Source organism: Mixophyes fleayi, chromosome 3, assembly GCF_038048845.1.
Source record: "Mixophyes fleayi isolate aMixFle1 chromosome 3, aMixFle1.hap1, whole genome shotgun sequence".
NCBI classification, from domain to species: Eukaryota; Metazoa; Chordata; class Amphibia; order Anura; family Limnodynastidae; genus Mixophyes; species Mixophyes fleayi.
Window position 1 is genome coordinate 106,567,027 of NC_134404.1, and position 19,592 is coordinate 106,586,618.

A 19,592-nucleotide genomic window follows, 5' to 3' on the forward strand; every position below is an offset into this window, starting at 1 on the left:
AAATAATCCTAATTAGCATTGTTGTTTTTATGGAGTGTATTTACCAATTTGTGGTATACTTTACTGTTATCCTGTCAAGTTTGTTGCCATTTTCTAGTTCTGAGTATGAGTGGAAGGAGCCATGAATAAGGCATTACTTATGCATATCTCTCAACTGTCTCGAATTTAGGGTTCTGTCCCGCCCAAGGACATGTTTGTCCCGCAGGTTGGAATGTTGGGGGAAGGGAGATAGCCAATGGGCAGTCTAGTGATTTAGAACACTAGGCAGCCATCTTGGGGCATGGTCACGCCACCATCGTGATGTGGCCACACCATCCATCAAGCCGTGGACACGTCCTGCTGACTGGGATTTGCATGTTGGGAGGTATGTTTATGACAGCTTTAAGTGACTTGTGGTGCGTTGCAAAAGTATTCAGACTCCAACACATTTGCTACTTATGAAAAACAGAAAAAAAGCATTCACATCCCTTGAAATTGCTCGCTCAAATTTGCACATGTGAACTACTTTGCCTCAAAAGTCACCCAGCTTGTTCACTGTCTGTGTTAGAAAGTAGTGGTCCAATTATTTTATAAGTAGTAATACCCCTCTCTTCGTGGGGTCTTAAAGCATGATAGAAACTATAAAAAATTATTTAAAGATTCCACACAAGTCAGAGATATTATTCTCTGTAAAAGAGTACAAGACAATTGTAAATGAATTGAACATCAATCTGAGCTCATTGCAGTTAATGGCACAGACGTGAATGAAGTACTACAGCCCCACTGTCAAGATTAGGCCACCCCCCGTAAAAAATATCCTCACCCACAAAGAGTGTGTCAGAAAGTCTTGTTTGGTTGGGCGAGGTTAAAGTAGAACTTTCTGGCCTGGGTGCTAAAGGGTATGTATTGCATACTTGCCAACTCTCCCGGAATGTCCGGGAGACTCCCGCATTTTGTGAGAGTCTCCCGGACTCCCGGGCGAGTGTGGCAATCTCCCGAATTCTGCCCACTTCACTAGGAAGTGCCCCACTTCCTAGTGAAGTGGGCAGAATTAGATCCCAAACGCCGCGATTCCCGGTGAATCGCGGCGTTTGGCCCCGCCCCCGCTGTCAAATGACGCAATTTGCGTCATGACGTCACAGGGGGCGGGGCCGAAATGACGCGATTTCGGCCACCCCGCCCCTTCACGCCCCCCTCCACTGGCTGGCTCCCGGAAGGGAGCTGAAGAAAGTAGGTAAGTATGATGTATTGCGCAAATCAAATACTGCACACCAGCTAAGTATCACCATCCCATCATGAAGTATGAGGATCAATGGGAAGATGAACAGTGCACATTACAGAAAAATTCTGGACAAAAACCTGCTACCCGTGTCCAAAATCTCAAGCTGGGGAGGATGTTTATGTTTAAAAATGACAATATACAAAGGACAATGCAAGAGTAACAATGGAGTAGCATAAAATGGTCCTTGGGGTATATTTACTAAACTGCAATTTAGTAAAAGTGGAGATGCTGCCTATAGCATCCAATCAGGTTCTAGTTATCATTTATAAAGTTCAGTTCACAAAATGACAACTAGAATCTGATTGGTTGCTATACGCAACATCTCCAGTTTTTCAAACCTGCAGTTTAGTAAATATACCCCCTTGAGTGGCCCATTCAGAATCCTGATCTATATTCTATTGAAATTCTGTATCAAGAACCTAAAATTGCTGTCAAACTAACCTGACTCTACTTTAGGAATTTTTAAAGGAAGAATTGGTAAATATTGCTCCATCTTGGTGGGTAACTACTGTATAGAGCCTTATCCAAGAAGACTACTGTCCTTAGTAGCTTCCAAAGGTACTTCAACTAATTATTGATCAAGGGGATATTTATATAATGATGACATTAATCTTATTGATCAAGGGGAAATTTATATAATGATGACATTGATCACAGAGAGTTTCCTTCTGTAGTATTGTGATTAGTTCTGGTAAACAATTTAAAGAGGGAAAAATTCCAAGGGCAATGTGAGGAAAAATAGGGGTTATTTTAAATGCAATTTAATATATTTTAGGCATTGTGCTTAAATTATTAAAATAAAACCTTATCCAGAGAACCTTAAACCTCCAACATTCCGGATAAGAGCTCCCAATATAAAGTAATACATTTTATACAGTAGTACATTTGGATCAGCAGCCTTGGAGGTATACTTACTAAACTGCGGGCTTGAAAAAGTGGAGATGTTGTCTATAGCAGCCAATCAGATTCTAGCTGTCATTTTATAGAATGTCCTAAATAAATGAGAACTAGAATCTGATTGGTTGTTATAGGCAATTTCTTCACTTTTTCAAACCTGCAGTTTAGTAAATATACCCCTTGGTCATTTGTTTTCTCACTTCACATGTAGCCATTTTGAATGCTATGTTTACTAAATTATGTTAAAATAGGACCTGAGACAACTAATACATTTGGGATCACACCATGTAGTATAGAATTATACAGTACATGAAACCACTGACAACTACAGAAGAACAATAAACACACACACACACACTGACATACTAACCTCTTATAAACATGCACATCTGTTACCAGCTCCTAATGACATATCAGCTGGGTAGTGTATTATAATAACAAATTGAAGTAGATTGCTCTCTGCACAAGCAATGTGCTCCTTCTATGATGAATTATAGTTTACAATAATGCCTAATTATAACCATATTCAAATTCAATGATCCAAAATGCACAAATCAAAATTGGGAAAATAGATAAAATAAACATTAGAGATTGTGTAACAGACTGGCGTATCATGGTAAACAATAAGTTGACTGATTAGTCAGTGGTTTTGACATATGTATAAACCCTATGTAAGAAGTACTGAATTGTTAATTCCTCCTTCCTGGCAATAGATGCAGCCATAACATTGCATTACATTGGAGGTGATGGGATTTACATTCTATCCTGATACATGGGAAGGTGAGTTTTATATTAAAACATCTTTTTTGCTTGAAGACTTTTGATTTGTAATAAAATTGATTTCATACAAATCAGTTTATTATCAGTAACTAATAAACAGTGTATATTTGCCTGAGGTAAGCAAGCTGTCTTGGCTGAAGTTAACCTTAATTTAGTATTTTAAATTATGCTGCCTGTGCGCTCTTTCCAGATTCTACAAAAATTATATTTGGACAATACTTCCATAATACTAATATTCATATTTAAGTGCAAAATATACCAGCCTTAGATCTTATTGTATATTTTGATCAAATACAAAAACAGTTGGCCACCAAAAAAAATGACCCCAAACTGGAACTGAACTGTGCTGTTGTCTACAAATTCTTTCTACCGTTATGTGAACATGAACAGACCCATGGGCTGCTCCCACTGCACCAAGTGTTCTGGAAGCTGGTGAGGTGGTTCTGTCATTTTTTGGTATTTAGATTTCATGTTATCGGAGAAATCCATTTTGTAAGTTCTCGTGCTTATAGCCTGCAACATTAGTCCAACATGTACTGCACTTAGAACATGAAGTGTATGCTTTCTATAACAATGTGTTTTTGATCTGTATAGATGACTTAGAAGATTCCTATAGCATCATTACAGCAAAACGAGTAGTAGGTGTAATGCTCACCTGCACTAAATACATTTTTGGAAATATGTTGTGTGTGTTCCTCTGCTACTAATCTCACATATATACCAACTATACATTCCTCATGTTCTAATATCAGAAGTTCGGCTTTATAAAAAATATGTATATCTATAAAAACACAAAATGGTCAGTAGTTACCCTGTTTCACATATAGCGATTTCAGAAATGTAAAAAAAAATGTCCACAAGTCATAGAACTCAGGCATCTGTACTTGTTCCCAGATACTCCATCTCTGTAGATTTTCCCCCCTTGTGCTTCTTCCTACGGAACTCAGCAGCTATCTCATCGAATGATTTCCCTTTTGTTTCTGGAACTTTAAAGTACGTAAATACCGTGAAACCAAGTAGAAGAATTGCAAATATGATGAACACGTAAGGTCCACATGCATCCTAAAATAAAAGGTAAAAAAATATTGGTTTGAAATGTCAACAAAGTTTGGAAAAATTATGGCTACAATTTAGATTGCTGTGTTGCTGGCTAACGTGTCTTGTAAAACTATACACAATTTAATGCAAATTTGTATAATGGTAATTCATCCAATATCTTGTCCTTGTAGCAATCTTATATCCATTAATGTCACATCTAAACGTCCTGCGTTACTATTATTTAGCTTTGCTGAGAATACAAAAAAAGAGTCGCTACAAACAAGAGGGTTATAGGTTCCACTATTGCACTTTTTGTCATACGTAAAAATTCACGTTGTGACTTTACATAAAGGTCACTGGTATGGGCTCTTGTTACCACTTACTTTCTAGTGCACCAGTACAGATTTATCAAAGCCAAGAATAGATATACATTAATGTTTAAAGTGCAAATAATTCTTAAGTAAAGAAAAACAGGTAGATTAATAAAATATGTTCTCTTCCCAAATACAGATCCACTTAAAACCAACTGTGCATCAGTTATGACTTCTTAAGTAACCCCCTATGTATATCATTAGTTTCAAAGTGCTCTCATGTTTCACATGATTATCCTGATTATTCTCAGTGGAAAGATAAGGTGGAATGCTCATTTTCTTACAACCATTCTTAATGTACAAAGACTAACACAAAGGGAGGCATGCCTGATGTTGCAAACTTCATCTTTGTAGCACAGGGATGTATAATTTCTGTTTCAAAAATATGATAGCCCTGGCTATAAATGATTATCATCCTGATTGTCCAGCTACAGGTATTCACTGCAAATGGAGCTCAAACAACTATATGATCTGTACAATGCCGAAAACTGAAAAGATAGCAAGTGGTAGTGGGCCTGATTCATTAAGGAAAGCTAAGCAAAAAATTGAGTAAGCTTTCTTATTCAAGTTTTATGGACAAAACCATGTTGCAATGCAAGGGAAGCAAATGTGTTTATTGTTTTGCAAATAAGGAAAATGCTGACTATTCTTTCATGTAGCACACAAACACTTAGCTTTATTTGTACACTGAAACTTAAAGTTGATCTAGAACCACCTACCCCAACTACAAAGCTGCCATCACATTTTAAATTTGCCACCCCCTCCAATGCAACATGGTTTTGCCAAGGTGCAAAATTACTTTATTTTTTCCTTTACTTTCCTCAATGAATCAGGCCCAGTGTGTCTAATTTTAGAGGGTGAATACACACACACACATATATATATATATATATATATATAGATAGATAGATACATATCTCTCTCTCTCTCTCTATATATAATATATATATATATATATATCTATATATATATATCTAATATATAAATGTCTAGTGGTGTGTGTTAGTCTGTCTGTCTGTGTGTGTGTTTGTGTGTGTGTGTGAAAAAAATAAAACCAAGTTGCAGCGCCACCTGCTGGGCAGAGTTATACACTGACCTACTAAATTCTTAGTGTGTGTGGGAAAAAAAATCAGAAAGGGCTGAAATTTGGTATACTAAGATGTTTTTAATTTGTTAATTTAATTTACTGTTAAAAGTGTTTATAAAGATTTTTAAAAAATATATATATATTTCTTGAAGGAGAAGTGACAGTTGTGAGTGGTTGGTGGTTGCCGGGGGTGACAGTGGGGAGTGGTTTGTGGTTGAGGCCTGGGCTATGGCCCAAATGCATGACAAGAACCTTTTTAACACCTTAAGTAGCTTGATTTGACTAGAATGCATGAGTATCATGCACGGGTTAACTTGTGTATATATATATATATATATATACATATATATATATGGATAGATAGATAGATACATATATCTATCTATCGATATATGTATCTATCTATCTATCTAATATATATATATATATATATATATATATATATATATATATATATACACAAGTTAACCCGTGCATGATACTCATGCATTCTAGTCAAATCAAGCTACTTAAGGTGTTAAAAAGGTTCTTGTCATGCATTTGGGCCATAGCCCAGGCCTCAACCACCAACCACTCCCCACTGTCACCCCCGGCAACCACCAACCACTCACAACTGTCACTTCTCCTTCAAGAAATATATATATATTTTTTAAAAATCTTTATAAACACTTTTAACAGTAAATTAAATTAACAAATTAAAAACATCTTAGTATACCAAATTTCAGCCCTTTCTGATTTTTTTTTCCCACACACACTAAGAATTTAGTAGGTCAGTGTATAACTCTGCCCAGCAGGTGGCGCTGCAGCTCGGTTTTATTTTTTCCACACACACACAGACAGACAGACTAACACACGCCACTAGACATTTATATATTAGATATATATGTGCTCCATGTTTGCATGGGTTTCCTCTGGGTGTTCTGGATTCTTCTCACAGTCCAAAAACATACTGCTTGGTTAATAGGCTTATGACAAAATAAACTCTAATAATGTTTGTGTGGTAGAATATCTGGACTGCTAGCTGATTCAATATATTATGGATAGTGTTGCATAGTATGGTGACACCATACTATTAGACAATAATAATAATGGACATGTGAATAAAGCCCATGCAATGTAGATAACAGCCTAGAGAGGTGAACACTGCATAAAGTAGAGGTTCATACTCACAGCGATGTACTGAAAACACATTCCAATTATGAAGTTACAGGTCCAGTTGACAAATCCAGATACTGCCATAGCTGCAGGCCGTGGACCTTGGCTGAACAATTCGGCAACAATGAACCAAGGGATGGGTCCAGGCCCAACTTCAAAGAAGATCACAAAGAGGAAGATGGCAACCATACACAGATAGCTCATCCAAGCATGATGAGCCTAAGGGAACAAAGTCATTATATAAGTTTCTTTTCTGGTCCAGTCAATTAGGTGATATTTACCCTCGGTTATTCATTACTATTCAACTATAAAGTTGTGTTAGATTTTTATATATAAATATATGAATAGAAGGCTTGGGAATTCATCAAGGATGTTGGCCATACATATGCTATAAGCACCTGCTACCGACCATTATAAGGGATCACTAAAGCTTAAAAACAAGTTGCCGCATATATAAGAGAACTACTAATAACATTCACAAATATTTATGTAAAATGTCTAATGCTTTAGAAGAACTTGAGAGTGAGCTGTGTAGTTGAGTGAAAACATTTGATCTCTGTTATGAGCCATTTTCAAGTTAAAAGTGTCTGCTAAACTGATCTGCACTAGGGTTGCTGGCAGAAAGTCTACTGTGCATAAGAAGAAAACCTTCACCTTGGACCACAATGTTATTTTAAGCACAGTCAGCGATATATTTAATTAATCTGTACATATATCATTGTAAATGTTACTGATATCTCTTTACTGTGTATAACTTATGATTTAAGGTTAGGGGGTAGATTCAATTCCCTAAATATCCATGCAAGGTGCCTCCGGCACGGCCACAAGACACCTTGCACAGATATTTTTGGACAGTAGTAACACTGATTATTACTCGTGCCCCACAGAGGGTAAAAGAGCATGTTCGCGATATTCTTAGGAACATTGTGGACAAATGAATCTGCCCCTAGGAGTCCTTTAAAGGAAAACATACAATTTACACAGAGGTGTACACAGACATTGTGAGCCACACTTTTTATGATACTAATTTTAGTGCATGGACATAGGGAGATCAAGTCATTTAACACTATGGAACCTATTTACAAAGATGCAATGAGCCACTGAAATGGAGAAAACGGAGGTTCTCTCTGTAAAATGTCCAGTGCATTATTTACAAAGGGTTCAATGCAGGAAAAATCATAGATTTCAATGTATCCTTTCTTATCACAGACCCCATATATTAATATGGGGACTACAAATTTGCCGATTTACAGCTGCAAAAAGCTTAAAATCCAAACACCATCTCAGGATGGCATTAGGCACCCGATCGTGCATAGACCCCTATAGACTGACCTTTATGCAGTCGGAGCCTTTTGCATAATTGAACTGTGCATGACCGGATATTTTACTGGCCCATGCACGTTTGATCATTCATAAGGAAGAACCATTGCTTCTGACCATCGCGGAAGCAGAAGGAACAATGCCAAATTTTGCATTGCATCGCAAACAAGGTAAGTGTTAAATACCTGGGATCAACATTATGCATCTCAGCGTTATGCTGTGATACATATTGTTGCCTATCGCAGTAAACATAGCATAATTAGTAAATAGACCCCTATATCATAATATATAATCATAGATTCAATGTCATCATCAAGGTGTTTTGTCTGTCATTCTTGATAATATCCAAAATATTATGAAGTGGGTAAGTATCCCTGGTTTAAGTAATAGTTAATTGGTATATAACCTACCATTTTTGAACTTATAATGACTTATATCATAACAACTCACTTTAAGAAATTCATTATTATAGGGACAAATATCTGGCTAAAAAATAACTGGCTTTGATTGATTAAATTATCCATTAATGTATTCATTCATTGAAACATGCCACCTATTATGCCTGTGCTATTGTTCAACAGCTATTTAACGACTCATACCCATTTTTATTATAACATTCTTATTTTTTGAATGGAATAGGTGCCCAATCAAATTTGACATTCGTTCAGTTAGAAAGAAACACATTTGGGTCTACATTTACTAAACTGCGGGTTTAAAAAAGTGGAGATGTTGCCTTTAGCAACCAATCAGATTCCAACTATCATTTTGTAGAATGTACTAAATAAATGATAGCTAGAATCTGATTGGTTGCTATAGGCAACAACTCCACTTTTACAAACCCGTAGATTCCAGATTGATTATTGCATGCTCTCCTATTAAAACTATGAAACAGACTAGTTTATATTTATAGTGAACTTGGGTTGCAGTGTGACTTTGTTTTTTTCTAAAGCAACAGCCTGTAATTCATACTGAACTTACCAACAGAGCTAGAGCAATAGTCATGACTACAGCACAGATGCACATGCCTGCTAAACCGATGATATAGAGGGATCTCCTTCCAGCTCTCTCTACAAGGAAAACCTGTAACATAACACAGAGGGTTAGATGTCAATCAATTACTGCATCTTTGTTTCTATAACCGCACATACAAATACTCATGTTAATCACAGCCGTGGAGGCACCATGGGAAAATGCTGAATGAGTGACGGATTGTGTTCTTGGCGCCCCCTACGCATCTATGTGCTCCTGATAGCTCAGAGATGGCAGTGGTTTGGCTGGAAACACAAGTGATTAAATACAAGAGTGTTTCTAACCCTATAAAACAGAATATATCTGGTCCTCAAGTTCCCCATAATGGAAATATTTTGAAGATTTTGCTCTCTCCGTGTACAGCTGGATAAATCAATTTCACCGAATCAGTAATTATCTAACTTACCAAACAAAGGGAAATCCTCAAAAAGAGACCCACTGGAGACAATGGAGATGAAACCCCACTTTAAGGATTGCAAGCATATGTCCAACAAATGGAAATATCTATTAAGTTGTTTAATAACTATTAAGTTATCATTACGTTACTCGTTTTCTAGGGAAATGTTAATTGTTGCCATTAAATGTCATTATCAGCAGAAGCTTACACAAGACTGATAAAGACCTCTACAAATAAATACAGCAAGGATCCATCCATCTAAAGCACTAGTGATATCACCACTGTTATCACAAGTGCACTGGTTAAGAGATCAAAACAATTATAACTCTTATCCAACAATGGGCAGTATAAATAATATGAATACATTAAATTATAAATACGGTATTGCATTTTTTAGCAGTAGAATACTGTGATCAATTGAAGTAACAAGGTAAATGAATTCATCTACTTTTAAATCAACTTTACTTAACAAATGCATATTTTTCTTCTGTATCCAGTTGCTTATGACACTGTTTCACAACTCAAAAATTACCCAGCATGTTTGGTAATAAATAACAGACTGCCTGGCTGCATTTTGTGGGTGTCAGCATTTAATTTGCTTCTGACCTTGTATGCTAAGATAAAATAAACTGCTTACAGGCTGAAATACAGAATGCTCTGTTCTAACAGGTGAACTTATTTTGTCAGCAATTTACATAGGACTAATTTCATCACTACTACCTGACCTAGATTAATCTGTGCACCACAAAGTTCTCTTCCCATTTAACTTATGGGGGCAAAACATTTTTTTTTCTTTATTTTAAGGGGACACTATTATTGCAGTGCCGTAACTAGACATTTTAGTGCCCTGGGCGAGACAGGGCACCGGCGCCCCCCATCTAAGTGGGAGTGTCAATAGTCGCGTGGGCGTGGTCAACCTACTGTGTGGGCGTGGCTAGCGCTTTACAAGTTCTAAACCGCACTGAAACCCGTCCCTCCCCATTCTTCACGGTCTGGCTTTGTAAGGATCTTTATGTAATAAGCCTCCATAGAATCAAAGTACTTTAAATGCAGCTGTCACATGCTAGCTGTATAAAAAATGAATTGTTTTTTTAAATAAAACTCACTGAAACACATTAAAACATAATTGTAACGGTACCATCTGTATCACACTGCTACTTCACCCCACTGTGCCGTCCATCACAGTTTCTCCTTTATCACACCGTGCCATGGAGCCATCTTTATCACATTGTGCCCCCTTATCACCATCACACGAAATTATTATATATATATATATATATATATATATATACACACACACACACACATACATACAATATAAAGAGCCTCCTAGTGTCCGCTATACAATACAGAGAGCATTCCTGTGACATCCATACTATACAGAGAGCATTCCTGTGACCGCCATACCATACGGAGAGCATTCCTGTGACCTCCATACCATACAGAGAGCATTCCTGTGACCTCCATACTATACAGAGAACATTCCTGTGACCGCCATACCATAGAGAGAGCATTCCTGTGACCTCCACACTATACAGAGAGCATTCCTGTGACCTCCATACTATACAGAGAGCATTCCTGTGACCTCCATACTATACAGAGAGCATTCCTGTGACCTCCATACTATACAGAGAACATTCCTGTGACCGCCATACCATAGAGAGAGCATTCCTGTGACCTCCACACTATACAGAGAGCATTCCTGTGACCTCCATACTATACAGAGAGCATTCCTGTGACCGCCATACCATACAGAGAGCATTCCTGTGACCACCATACTATACAGAGAGCATTCCTATGACCACCATAGTATACAGAGAGCATTCCTATGACCACCATACTATACAGAGAGCATTCCTATGACCACCATACTATACAGAGAGCATTCCTATGACCACCATACTATACAGCAGGGGCGGATTGGCCATAGACCTTACAGGGAAGTTTCCCAGTAGGCCGATGGCCTAACGAGGCCACCTGGAGGCCACCTCAGATTTTCCCGGGGGGCGGGTTTGGATGCGGCGGGGGGAGGCACGTACAGGAAAGCAATCTAAAATATTGGTGTTCAGTGGGCAGCAACAGGCAGCCAATTGCTAGGCTCTCATGGTGCTGTTCGGCAGACAGGAAGTCTGACTTCACTTCCTGTCTGCCTGATGTGCGAAGAGACGCTGCTCAGAGCAACTGAAGGTAAGTGAGGGGGGCTTAGTATACTATACTATACTAAGGGGGGTCCTATACTATACTAAGGGGGACTACCTATACTATGCTATACTAAGGGGGGCTGCCTATACTATACTAAGGGGAGCTACCTATACTATACTAAGGTGGGTTACCTATACTATACTAAGGGGGGGCTGCCTATACTATACTAAGGGGAGCTACCTATACTAAACTAAGTTGGGTTACCTATACTATACTAAGGGGGGCTACCTATACTATACTAAGGGGGGCAACCTATACTATACTATGGGGGGCTACCTATACTATACTAAGGGGGCTACCTATACTGTACTATACTAAGGGGGGCAACCTATACTATACTATGGGGGGCTACCTATACTATACTAAGGGGGCTACCTATACTATACTATACTAAGGGGGCTACCTATACTATACTAAGGGGGGGCTGCCTATACTATACTAAGGGGAGCTACCTATACTATACTAAGTTGGGTTACCTATACTATACTATACTAAGGGGGGCAACCTATACTATACTAAGGGTGGCTACCTATACTATACTATTGGGGGGCTACCTATACTATACTATACTAAGAGGGGGCTGCCTATAGTATACTATACATTTGCCCTGCATGGCTTTAGAGATGACCCACTGTGTGTAAAGTCATCACATCTAGGTTTTCCTAAATTTTACTACAACCAAATTCCTGTAGTTCTAAATCCCGCCTACTTTTGTGTTGGCCCCACCTACAGTTATTTTGGTCCCGCCGACATGAGGCCACTTCAATAATTTTTTCCAGGGCCACTTTAAGTTCCCAATCCGCCCCTGCTATACAGAGAGCATTCCTGTGACCTCCATACTATACAGAGAGCATTCCTGTGACCTCCATACTATACAGAGAGCATTCCTGTGACCACCATACTATACAGAGAGCATTCCTATAACCACCATACTATACAGAGAGCATTCCTGTGACCTCCATACTATACAGAGAGCATTCCTGTGACCACCATACTATACAGAGAGCATTCCTATGACCACCATACCATACAGAGAGCATTCCTGTGACCTCCATACTATACAGAGAGCATTCCTGTGACCTCCATACTATACAGAGAGCATTCCTGTGACCACCATACTATACAGAGAGCATTCCTATAACCACCATACTATACAGAGAGCATTCCTGTGACCTCCATACTATACAGAGAGCATTCCTGTGACCACCATACTATACAGAGAGCATTCCTATGACCACCATACCATACAGAGAGCATTCCTGTGACCTCCATACTATACAGAGAGCATTCCTGTGACCTCCATACTATACAGAGAGCATTCCTGTGACCACCATACTATACAGAGAGCATTCCTATGACCACCATACCATACAGAGAGCATTCCTGTGACCTCCATACTATACAGAGAGCATTCCTGTGACCTCCATACTATACAGAGAGCATTCCTGTGACCACCATACTATACAGAGAGCATTCCTGTGACCTCCATACTATACAGAGAGCATTCCTGTGACCTCCATACTATACAGAGAGCATTCCTATGACCACCATACTATACAGAGAGCATTCCTGTAACCTCCATACTATACAGAGAGCATTCCTGTGACCACCATACTATACAGAGAGCATTCCTATGACCTCCATACCATACAGAGAGCATTCCTATGACCTCCATACCATACAGAGAGCATTCCTGTGACCTCCATACTATACAGAGAGCATTCCTATGACCACCATACTATACAGAGAGCATTCCTGTGACCTCCATACCATACAGAGAGCATTCATGTGACCTCCATACCATACAGAGAGCATTCATGTGACCTCCATACTATACAGAGAGCATTCCTGTGAGCTCCATACCATACAGAGAGCATTCCTGTGACCTCCATACCATACAGAGAGCATTCCTGTGACCTCCATACCATACAGAGAGCATTCCTGTAAACTCCATACCATACTGAGAGCATTCCTGTGACCACCATACTATACAGAGAGCATTCCTGTGACCACCATACTATATGGAGAGCATTCCTATGACCACCATACTATACAGAGAGCATTCCTGTGACCTCCATACCATACAGAGAGCATTCCTGTGACCACCATACTATACAGAGAGCATTCCTGTGACCACCATACTATATGGAGAGCATTCCTATGACCACCATACTATACAGAGAGCATTCCTGTGACCACCATACCATACAGAGAGCATTCCTATGACCACCATACTATACAGAGAGCATTCCTATGACCACCATACTACACAGAGAGCATTCCTGTGACCACCATACTATACAGAGTGCATTCCTATGACCACCATACTATACAGAGAGCATTCCTATGACCACCATACTATACAGAGAGCATTCCTGTGACCACCATACCATACAGAGAGCATTCCTGTGACCGCCATACTATACAGAGAGCATTCCTGTGATGGAGAGGGTGCAGAGGTTACAGCTGTATTTCGGGGGTCCAGGAGTCAGAATTGACAGGTGTCAGGGATCAGAAGGAAGGGAAACATATCTGGATAGAAACAGAGGGAACTGATATGCAGGGCAAGGAAAGGTCAATGATGGAGGCTCTGTACTATACCGAGAGTTGGGAGGGGCACTGGAGTCATAGTTATCAGGAGCAGAGGTGAGAGTGTTGGTGGAACGCAGGGCTGTCAGGAGGAGCTGGGGATGCTGGGAGGGGCAGTCCTGGAAGCAAAGAGCTGCTAACACACAGCATGTGATATAATAGACCAGTGCTTAGGGAGAGAACAACTAATGGAGCTGACAGATCCCCCCACCCCCTCACTTACTTAAGGTCTGTTCTCAGCTCCCCACAGTGTTGGGTCTCCTGCACTGACAGCATGGTGACATCATCAGTGATGCTGCAGTGACAGGGAGCCGGCGTTTTTTTTCATAGTCCTTTCATGGACCAGCCACCACATTAGCCTCTCCCCCCTCTCGCGGCACCCCCCTCCCCTGACTCGCAACACCCCCCCCTCCCCCAACTACAGAGCCGTAACTAGGGTGGTGCGGGCGGTGCCGTCACCCCGGGCGCAAGCCCGAGGGGGCGCAGCAGCCACCCGCTACCTTCCCCTCTGTGTTACATAGTAAAAAAAAACAACACAGAGGGGAAGGTAGCGGGTGGCTGCTGCGCCCCCTCGGGCTTGCGCCCGGGGTGACGGCACCGCCCGCACCACCCTAGTTACGGCTCTGTATTATTGTATTATATTATGGGGGAAATGTGAATAGCTAATAATATAAACTGATTGTTAATGGTGGATATAATTATTTATGTTGCACAATTTGGCATTACATAGTGCCTGAATAATATAATAATTCATTAATTGTGTCCCCTTAATATAATGAAAGTTAAAATTTCCCCCTAAATTAATTTTAAAATAATTTTGCCCCATAATCATTAAATATTGATTGCCCCAATAATTTAAATATCAATGTATCAATGGCTTCCTCTTATGGTCTGAATTGCAAAATTACTCAAACAGTATGTTTGAGCTATCAAGCCATTCAGAAGCAAGTGTTAAAACTGACCTGTCCGATCTTTGGATGACGATTTTGATGGCGGTTTTAACCAAACTGCCGGCAGTTTAGCTGTTTTCAAACCGCCACACATCGTCAGCCATTTTGCATCGCAGCCTCAAACCGCCCTATAGCAAATGCAGCAATTTGGGCCATTAATCTGCCGGCGATTTGTGGCCCCCAAACTCAAATCTTACTAAATCTAGCTGCTAACGGCCTCCCTACCCAATGTTCTCACATGGTTGGTGTTGGGGGATGGCTTGGCCAAGACAAATTCATTGTTTTGCTGTATTCTCTCCATTTCTTTACAATGCACTTGACAGGTGATTATAAAAGTCTTTGAAATCTTAATTTACCCTTCCACTGATTGGTGCTTTTCAATAACCTTTTCTCAGATTTGGTTTTAATGTTCTTTTATCTGCATAATGAGGCTCTTTTGGAAATGCACTAACCAAGAGTGGGACCTCTCACATACAGCTGTATATGTTTTTATTTCTAAAGAAAAATGTTTAATTGTATACAGGTGAATTCCTGCAATTAATTATGTGACTTTTCCAATTGCTCTAGGGTTTATTTTTGTGTCTCTATATGTGTTCTGGTTGACCTTACAGAGTATTTTGCATTTATCAGTGTTAAGAATTCATGTATAAATCAATGCTGATTTCATGCTGAAAAAAAATATTTATAAAAAAATTACAAAAGGGGCAAATAGTTTTTTACAGTCATTATTCCTTGGGTAATGTTATAAAAAGTTTTCTATGATATTGAAGTAGCAGATAAACAGTAACTCTTGGGAAATAAGATACTTGTGTTTTTCTTTATCTCAAAATACAGTACTACTGTAATTAAAGTTTTAAATTCTTGTCCATAATTTGTGGATGACCGAACTTCTTATCTAACATATGTGGTTCACCCTCAAGACTAGCTACAGCTTGGATGTCAAAGTGTATCATTACTTGCTATTTCTGCTTATATTATGTATTGTCAATCAACCTTTAAAACATCCTTAGGAAATCACAGTCTTTTGGGATCTAAATAAATGTTTAAGTGATTGGATATGAGCTTACTAGGGTAAGACTCTCTTAACTGTCTTCTAAACATAAGAACAATAGTGTGTATATGTATGAGTCTGTATGAGTGTGTATCGATGTACTTGTATTTGTTTTGTTTTTTACAACTGTATAATTACCTGTAACATAATTACTTACCGAAACAACAGTGAAGATTGTGTTTACCGCACCAACTCCTATAGTTGCATATACTGGTTGGCTAATTCCTGATTTAGTAAAAATACTCGTAGAATAGTAGAAAATCTGTTAAGAGATGAAAGATTCTTTATTATTTTATTTTGTTTTGTTTTACATTGTGTACAAGGTGTTGTGTCAGCATTCTGCCGTGTGCTGGGAATAACTTCCTTGCCTTTGAACAGAAAGAAACTGCCTTTATGTCACTTCTGTCCGGTCATAGCCAGTTAACACACACAGATAAGTTTGTACATAGCCTTATCTTTCTACATCTGAAGCAAAACAGAGAACCAACAACTAGATTGACCCGAGTGGTCAATGTACATTTTGCATATAAAACATGGTTATTTATTTATTATCAGCTATTTATATAGAACATACATTTTTCTAAGTGCATTATAGAGAACATTTAATCATTGACATCAGTCCGTCCACCAATGGAGCTTACAATCCATATCCCAGGCTACCACCCCCACCCCCACACCACACACAATAGCCTTAAATTCATCAGAAACTAATTGGACACTAATATTGTATAAAAGTAAATAGTAACACATAAAAGTGTCAGACTCTAAGTGGCATATTCAATTGTTGGCATTATAGCCAAAAATCTGGCGGCACACGCACTATAGTGTGCGTAAATACCGGTATTTCGGTACTTTTCTCGCTGGATTTCAGCTCGCGGCTCAGGTTTCCGCGAGCTGAAATCCGGCTTACTATTACTGTAATAACGGTAATAGTTTTAACGCCGCGGGATATTCAAACAATTGAATATGCCCCTAAGGGGTGAATTCAATTCCACCCGAAGTACCGGTGCGCTAAAACCATTACTGTTAGGGAGCTGCGAGCAAAAAACCGTTGTTAGAACTGCCATAATAACGGTAATTACGCGCACTATTACCGTAATAAAGGTAATAATGCGCAGGCCGCGTTACTGTTAAAAGTAACGCGGCCTGCGCATTATTACCTTTATTACGGTAATAGTGCGCGTAATTACCATCAATTCCCCCCTAAAATGTGCATTTTACTGGTATAAAAGTAGTACTGTTTTAGCTCTATTTAACCAAATGTACTGGTGTCATAATTTAGCATTTACTGCAACTTCAAAATGATATCAGGGCATTTACTTTTATTTATCTTTAGACAATTCTTCAACTTTGTGAAATTAACTTGGGTGTACTCCCAATACCCTCTCATTTTCGATGGTACATTTTTATTTTGTGTGTTAAAATTATTTTTATTAACTTTATCAGCAAAGAAAACATAAACTCAGTACAAGATTTCACCTTTACCATTTCTGGAGAATGTACTGTTTTCAGCTGAGTACATTATGTAATTTTCCACTGTTTAATGTCAACAAGTATGTGCAGTCAATCACAACAGAAGCACATGTATGGTAGGGCACTATGTCAAGGCAAAAATGGACATAAGTTTGTCTAATTAGTGTAGGACTCTCACTTATCCTGATTTTCCCAGGACAGTGCTGCTCTTCTTGCCAGTGTACATGTTTAACGGCCCAATAAGAGGACACGAGAATCATATCTAACCCAAGCAACTATGGTAAATTTGAAAGTACTTACCCCATTGATTCCGGAAAACTGCTGAGAGATGTGGAGGACCAGTGAGACTAAAAGTGGTTGTCTGTAGTTCGGGGATTTAAACAATTGAATAATTGACACTTTCTTTTCACGCGCTGCTTCTTCCTTTTCCTTCCTCATCTCCTCAATGTCCTTAGATGTGTCATATTCTCCCTTAAGTCTTTTCAAAACTATAAACAGAATACAGAAAACATGGTAAACACAAGTTAAATTTACATGAGTCTAGGTGTGAATGAATATATTAAATACCTAACAAATGTCAGACACAATCCAGTACTGAGTATGAGAAATAACAGTTCTGGATCCCTTAGGCTATTGTAAAACAATTAAAAGCCAACAGCTATCTCTGATTACAAAACATATAAATTATATATTAACGCCATGCACAAGATGGAAGATCCAAGGTAAGTATTGGTACATGTAATATTGGAGAATAAACATGATAAGCACATGATATTAAAAATAAATATTTAGTACTCCTGGCCCTTTAATGATTGAATAGTAAATTGACTGCTTATTTAACTGGGCTCTCCTAGAGTGATACTGAAGTCTCTATGGACATTGACATCACTCACAGCTGTAGTCTGCTGCACAGATAGCTGAACTCACACATATGGAGGGCGGGGTGTTCTCTTTAGTGGAGTTTAATTGAAATGACTATAGATTCCTCAGAGGTAAGGTCTGCCAAGACATGGGGGGTATACTTACTAAACTGCGGGCTTGAAAAAGTGGAGATGTTGCCTATAGCAACCAATCAGATTCTAGCTGTCATTTTGTAGAATGTACTAAATAAATGATAACTAGAATCTGATTGGTTGCTATAGGCAACATCTCCACTTTTTTAAACCCACAGTTTAGTAAATATATCCCATGGAGTGTAACACTGTATTATGACAAATGTATTATCGAGAACAAGGTGGAATTGACCAGGAACCTTATATGATATCACATGGAGTCTGCTCTAAACATAACCATAAATGTTACTTAAAAGACATTTAAAAGACACATTTAAAATGGTTTAACATGTTTGGCTGATTGTAGATTTTAATGATTTCCTTGTTCCCAGAGCACTAATGTCCATGACTAATGAATCCACTGCTCTTGTTATCAAAAGATGCACAACACTTTATGTTTCTAGCTTACAAGTGGACTTCAAAATAATGCTCTATGGGCTGGGCAGCCTAGCGTTATAGCATACTTGCCAACTCTCCCGGAATGTCCGGGAGACTCCCGCATTTTGCGAGAGTCTCCCGGACTCCTGAGCGAGTGTGGCAATCTCCCGCATCTGGATTATTCTGCCCACTTCCTAGTGAAGTGGGCAGAATTAAGTCCCAAACACCGCGATTCCCGGTGAATCGCGGCGTTTGGCCCCGCCCCCGCTGTCAAATGACGCGTTTTGCGTCATCACGTCATGGGGGCGGGTCCAAAATGACGTGCATTTTGGAGCCCCGCCCCCGTTACGCCCACCTCCTCCGCAGGCTCCCGGATTTCAAGATGAGAAAGTTGGTAAGTATGTGTTATAGTATGGCCTACCACAGCACCAGAGAACATGGTACATCCCAATGTGATGCGGTCATGGCCCCAGCAGGACCACGTCCACTTTCAGTGGTGTGCCACTACTCAGTAACGTCATGCATCCCGTGTCCTAAGCTTCTAATGTTGGGAGACATGTTG

At 39.3% G+C, this 19,592-nt stretch overlaps 1 protein-coding gene across 1 annotated transcript in view; it reads right to left on the reverse strand.

Annotated features, from left to right (window-relative positions):
* Positions 1-1,227: 1,227 nt before the first annotated feature.
* Positions 1,228-19,592, reverse strand: part of SLC2A2 (solute carrier family 2 member 2) — a 35,033-nt gene continuing 16,668 nt past the window's right edge. Inside the window, exons 7-11 of the mRNA XM_075202117.1 lie at positions 17,901-18,088; positions 16,285-16,389; positions 8,888-8,989; positions 6,605-6,808; positions 1,228-4,000 (exon numbers count right to left, since the gene is read on the reverse strand). Of these exons, the coding sequence (XP_075058218.1) occupies positions 3,809-4,000; positions 6,605-6,808; positions 8,888-8,989; positions 16,285-16,389; positions 17,901-18,088 (791 nt within the window). The 3' untranslated portion in view covers positions 1,228-3,808. The remainder of the gene's footprint in view (positions 4,001-6,604; positions 6,809-8,887; positions 8,990-16,284; positions 16,390-17,900; positions 18,089-19,592) is intronic.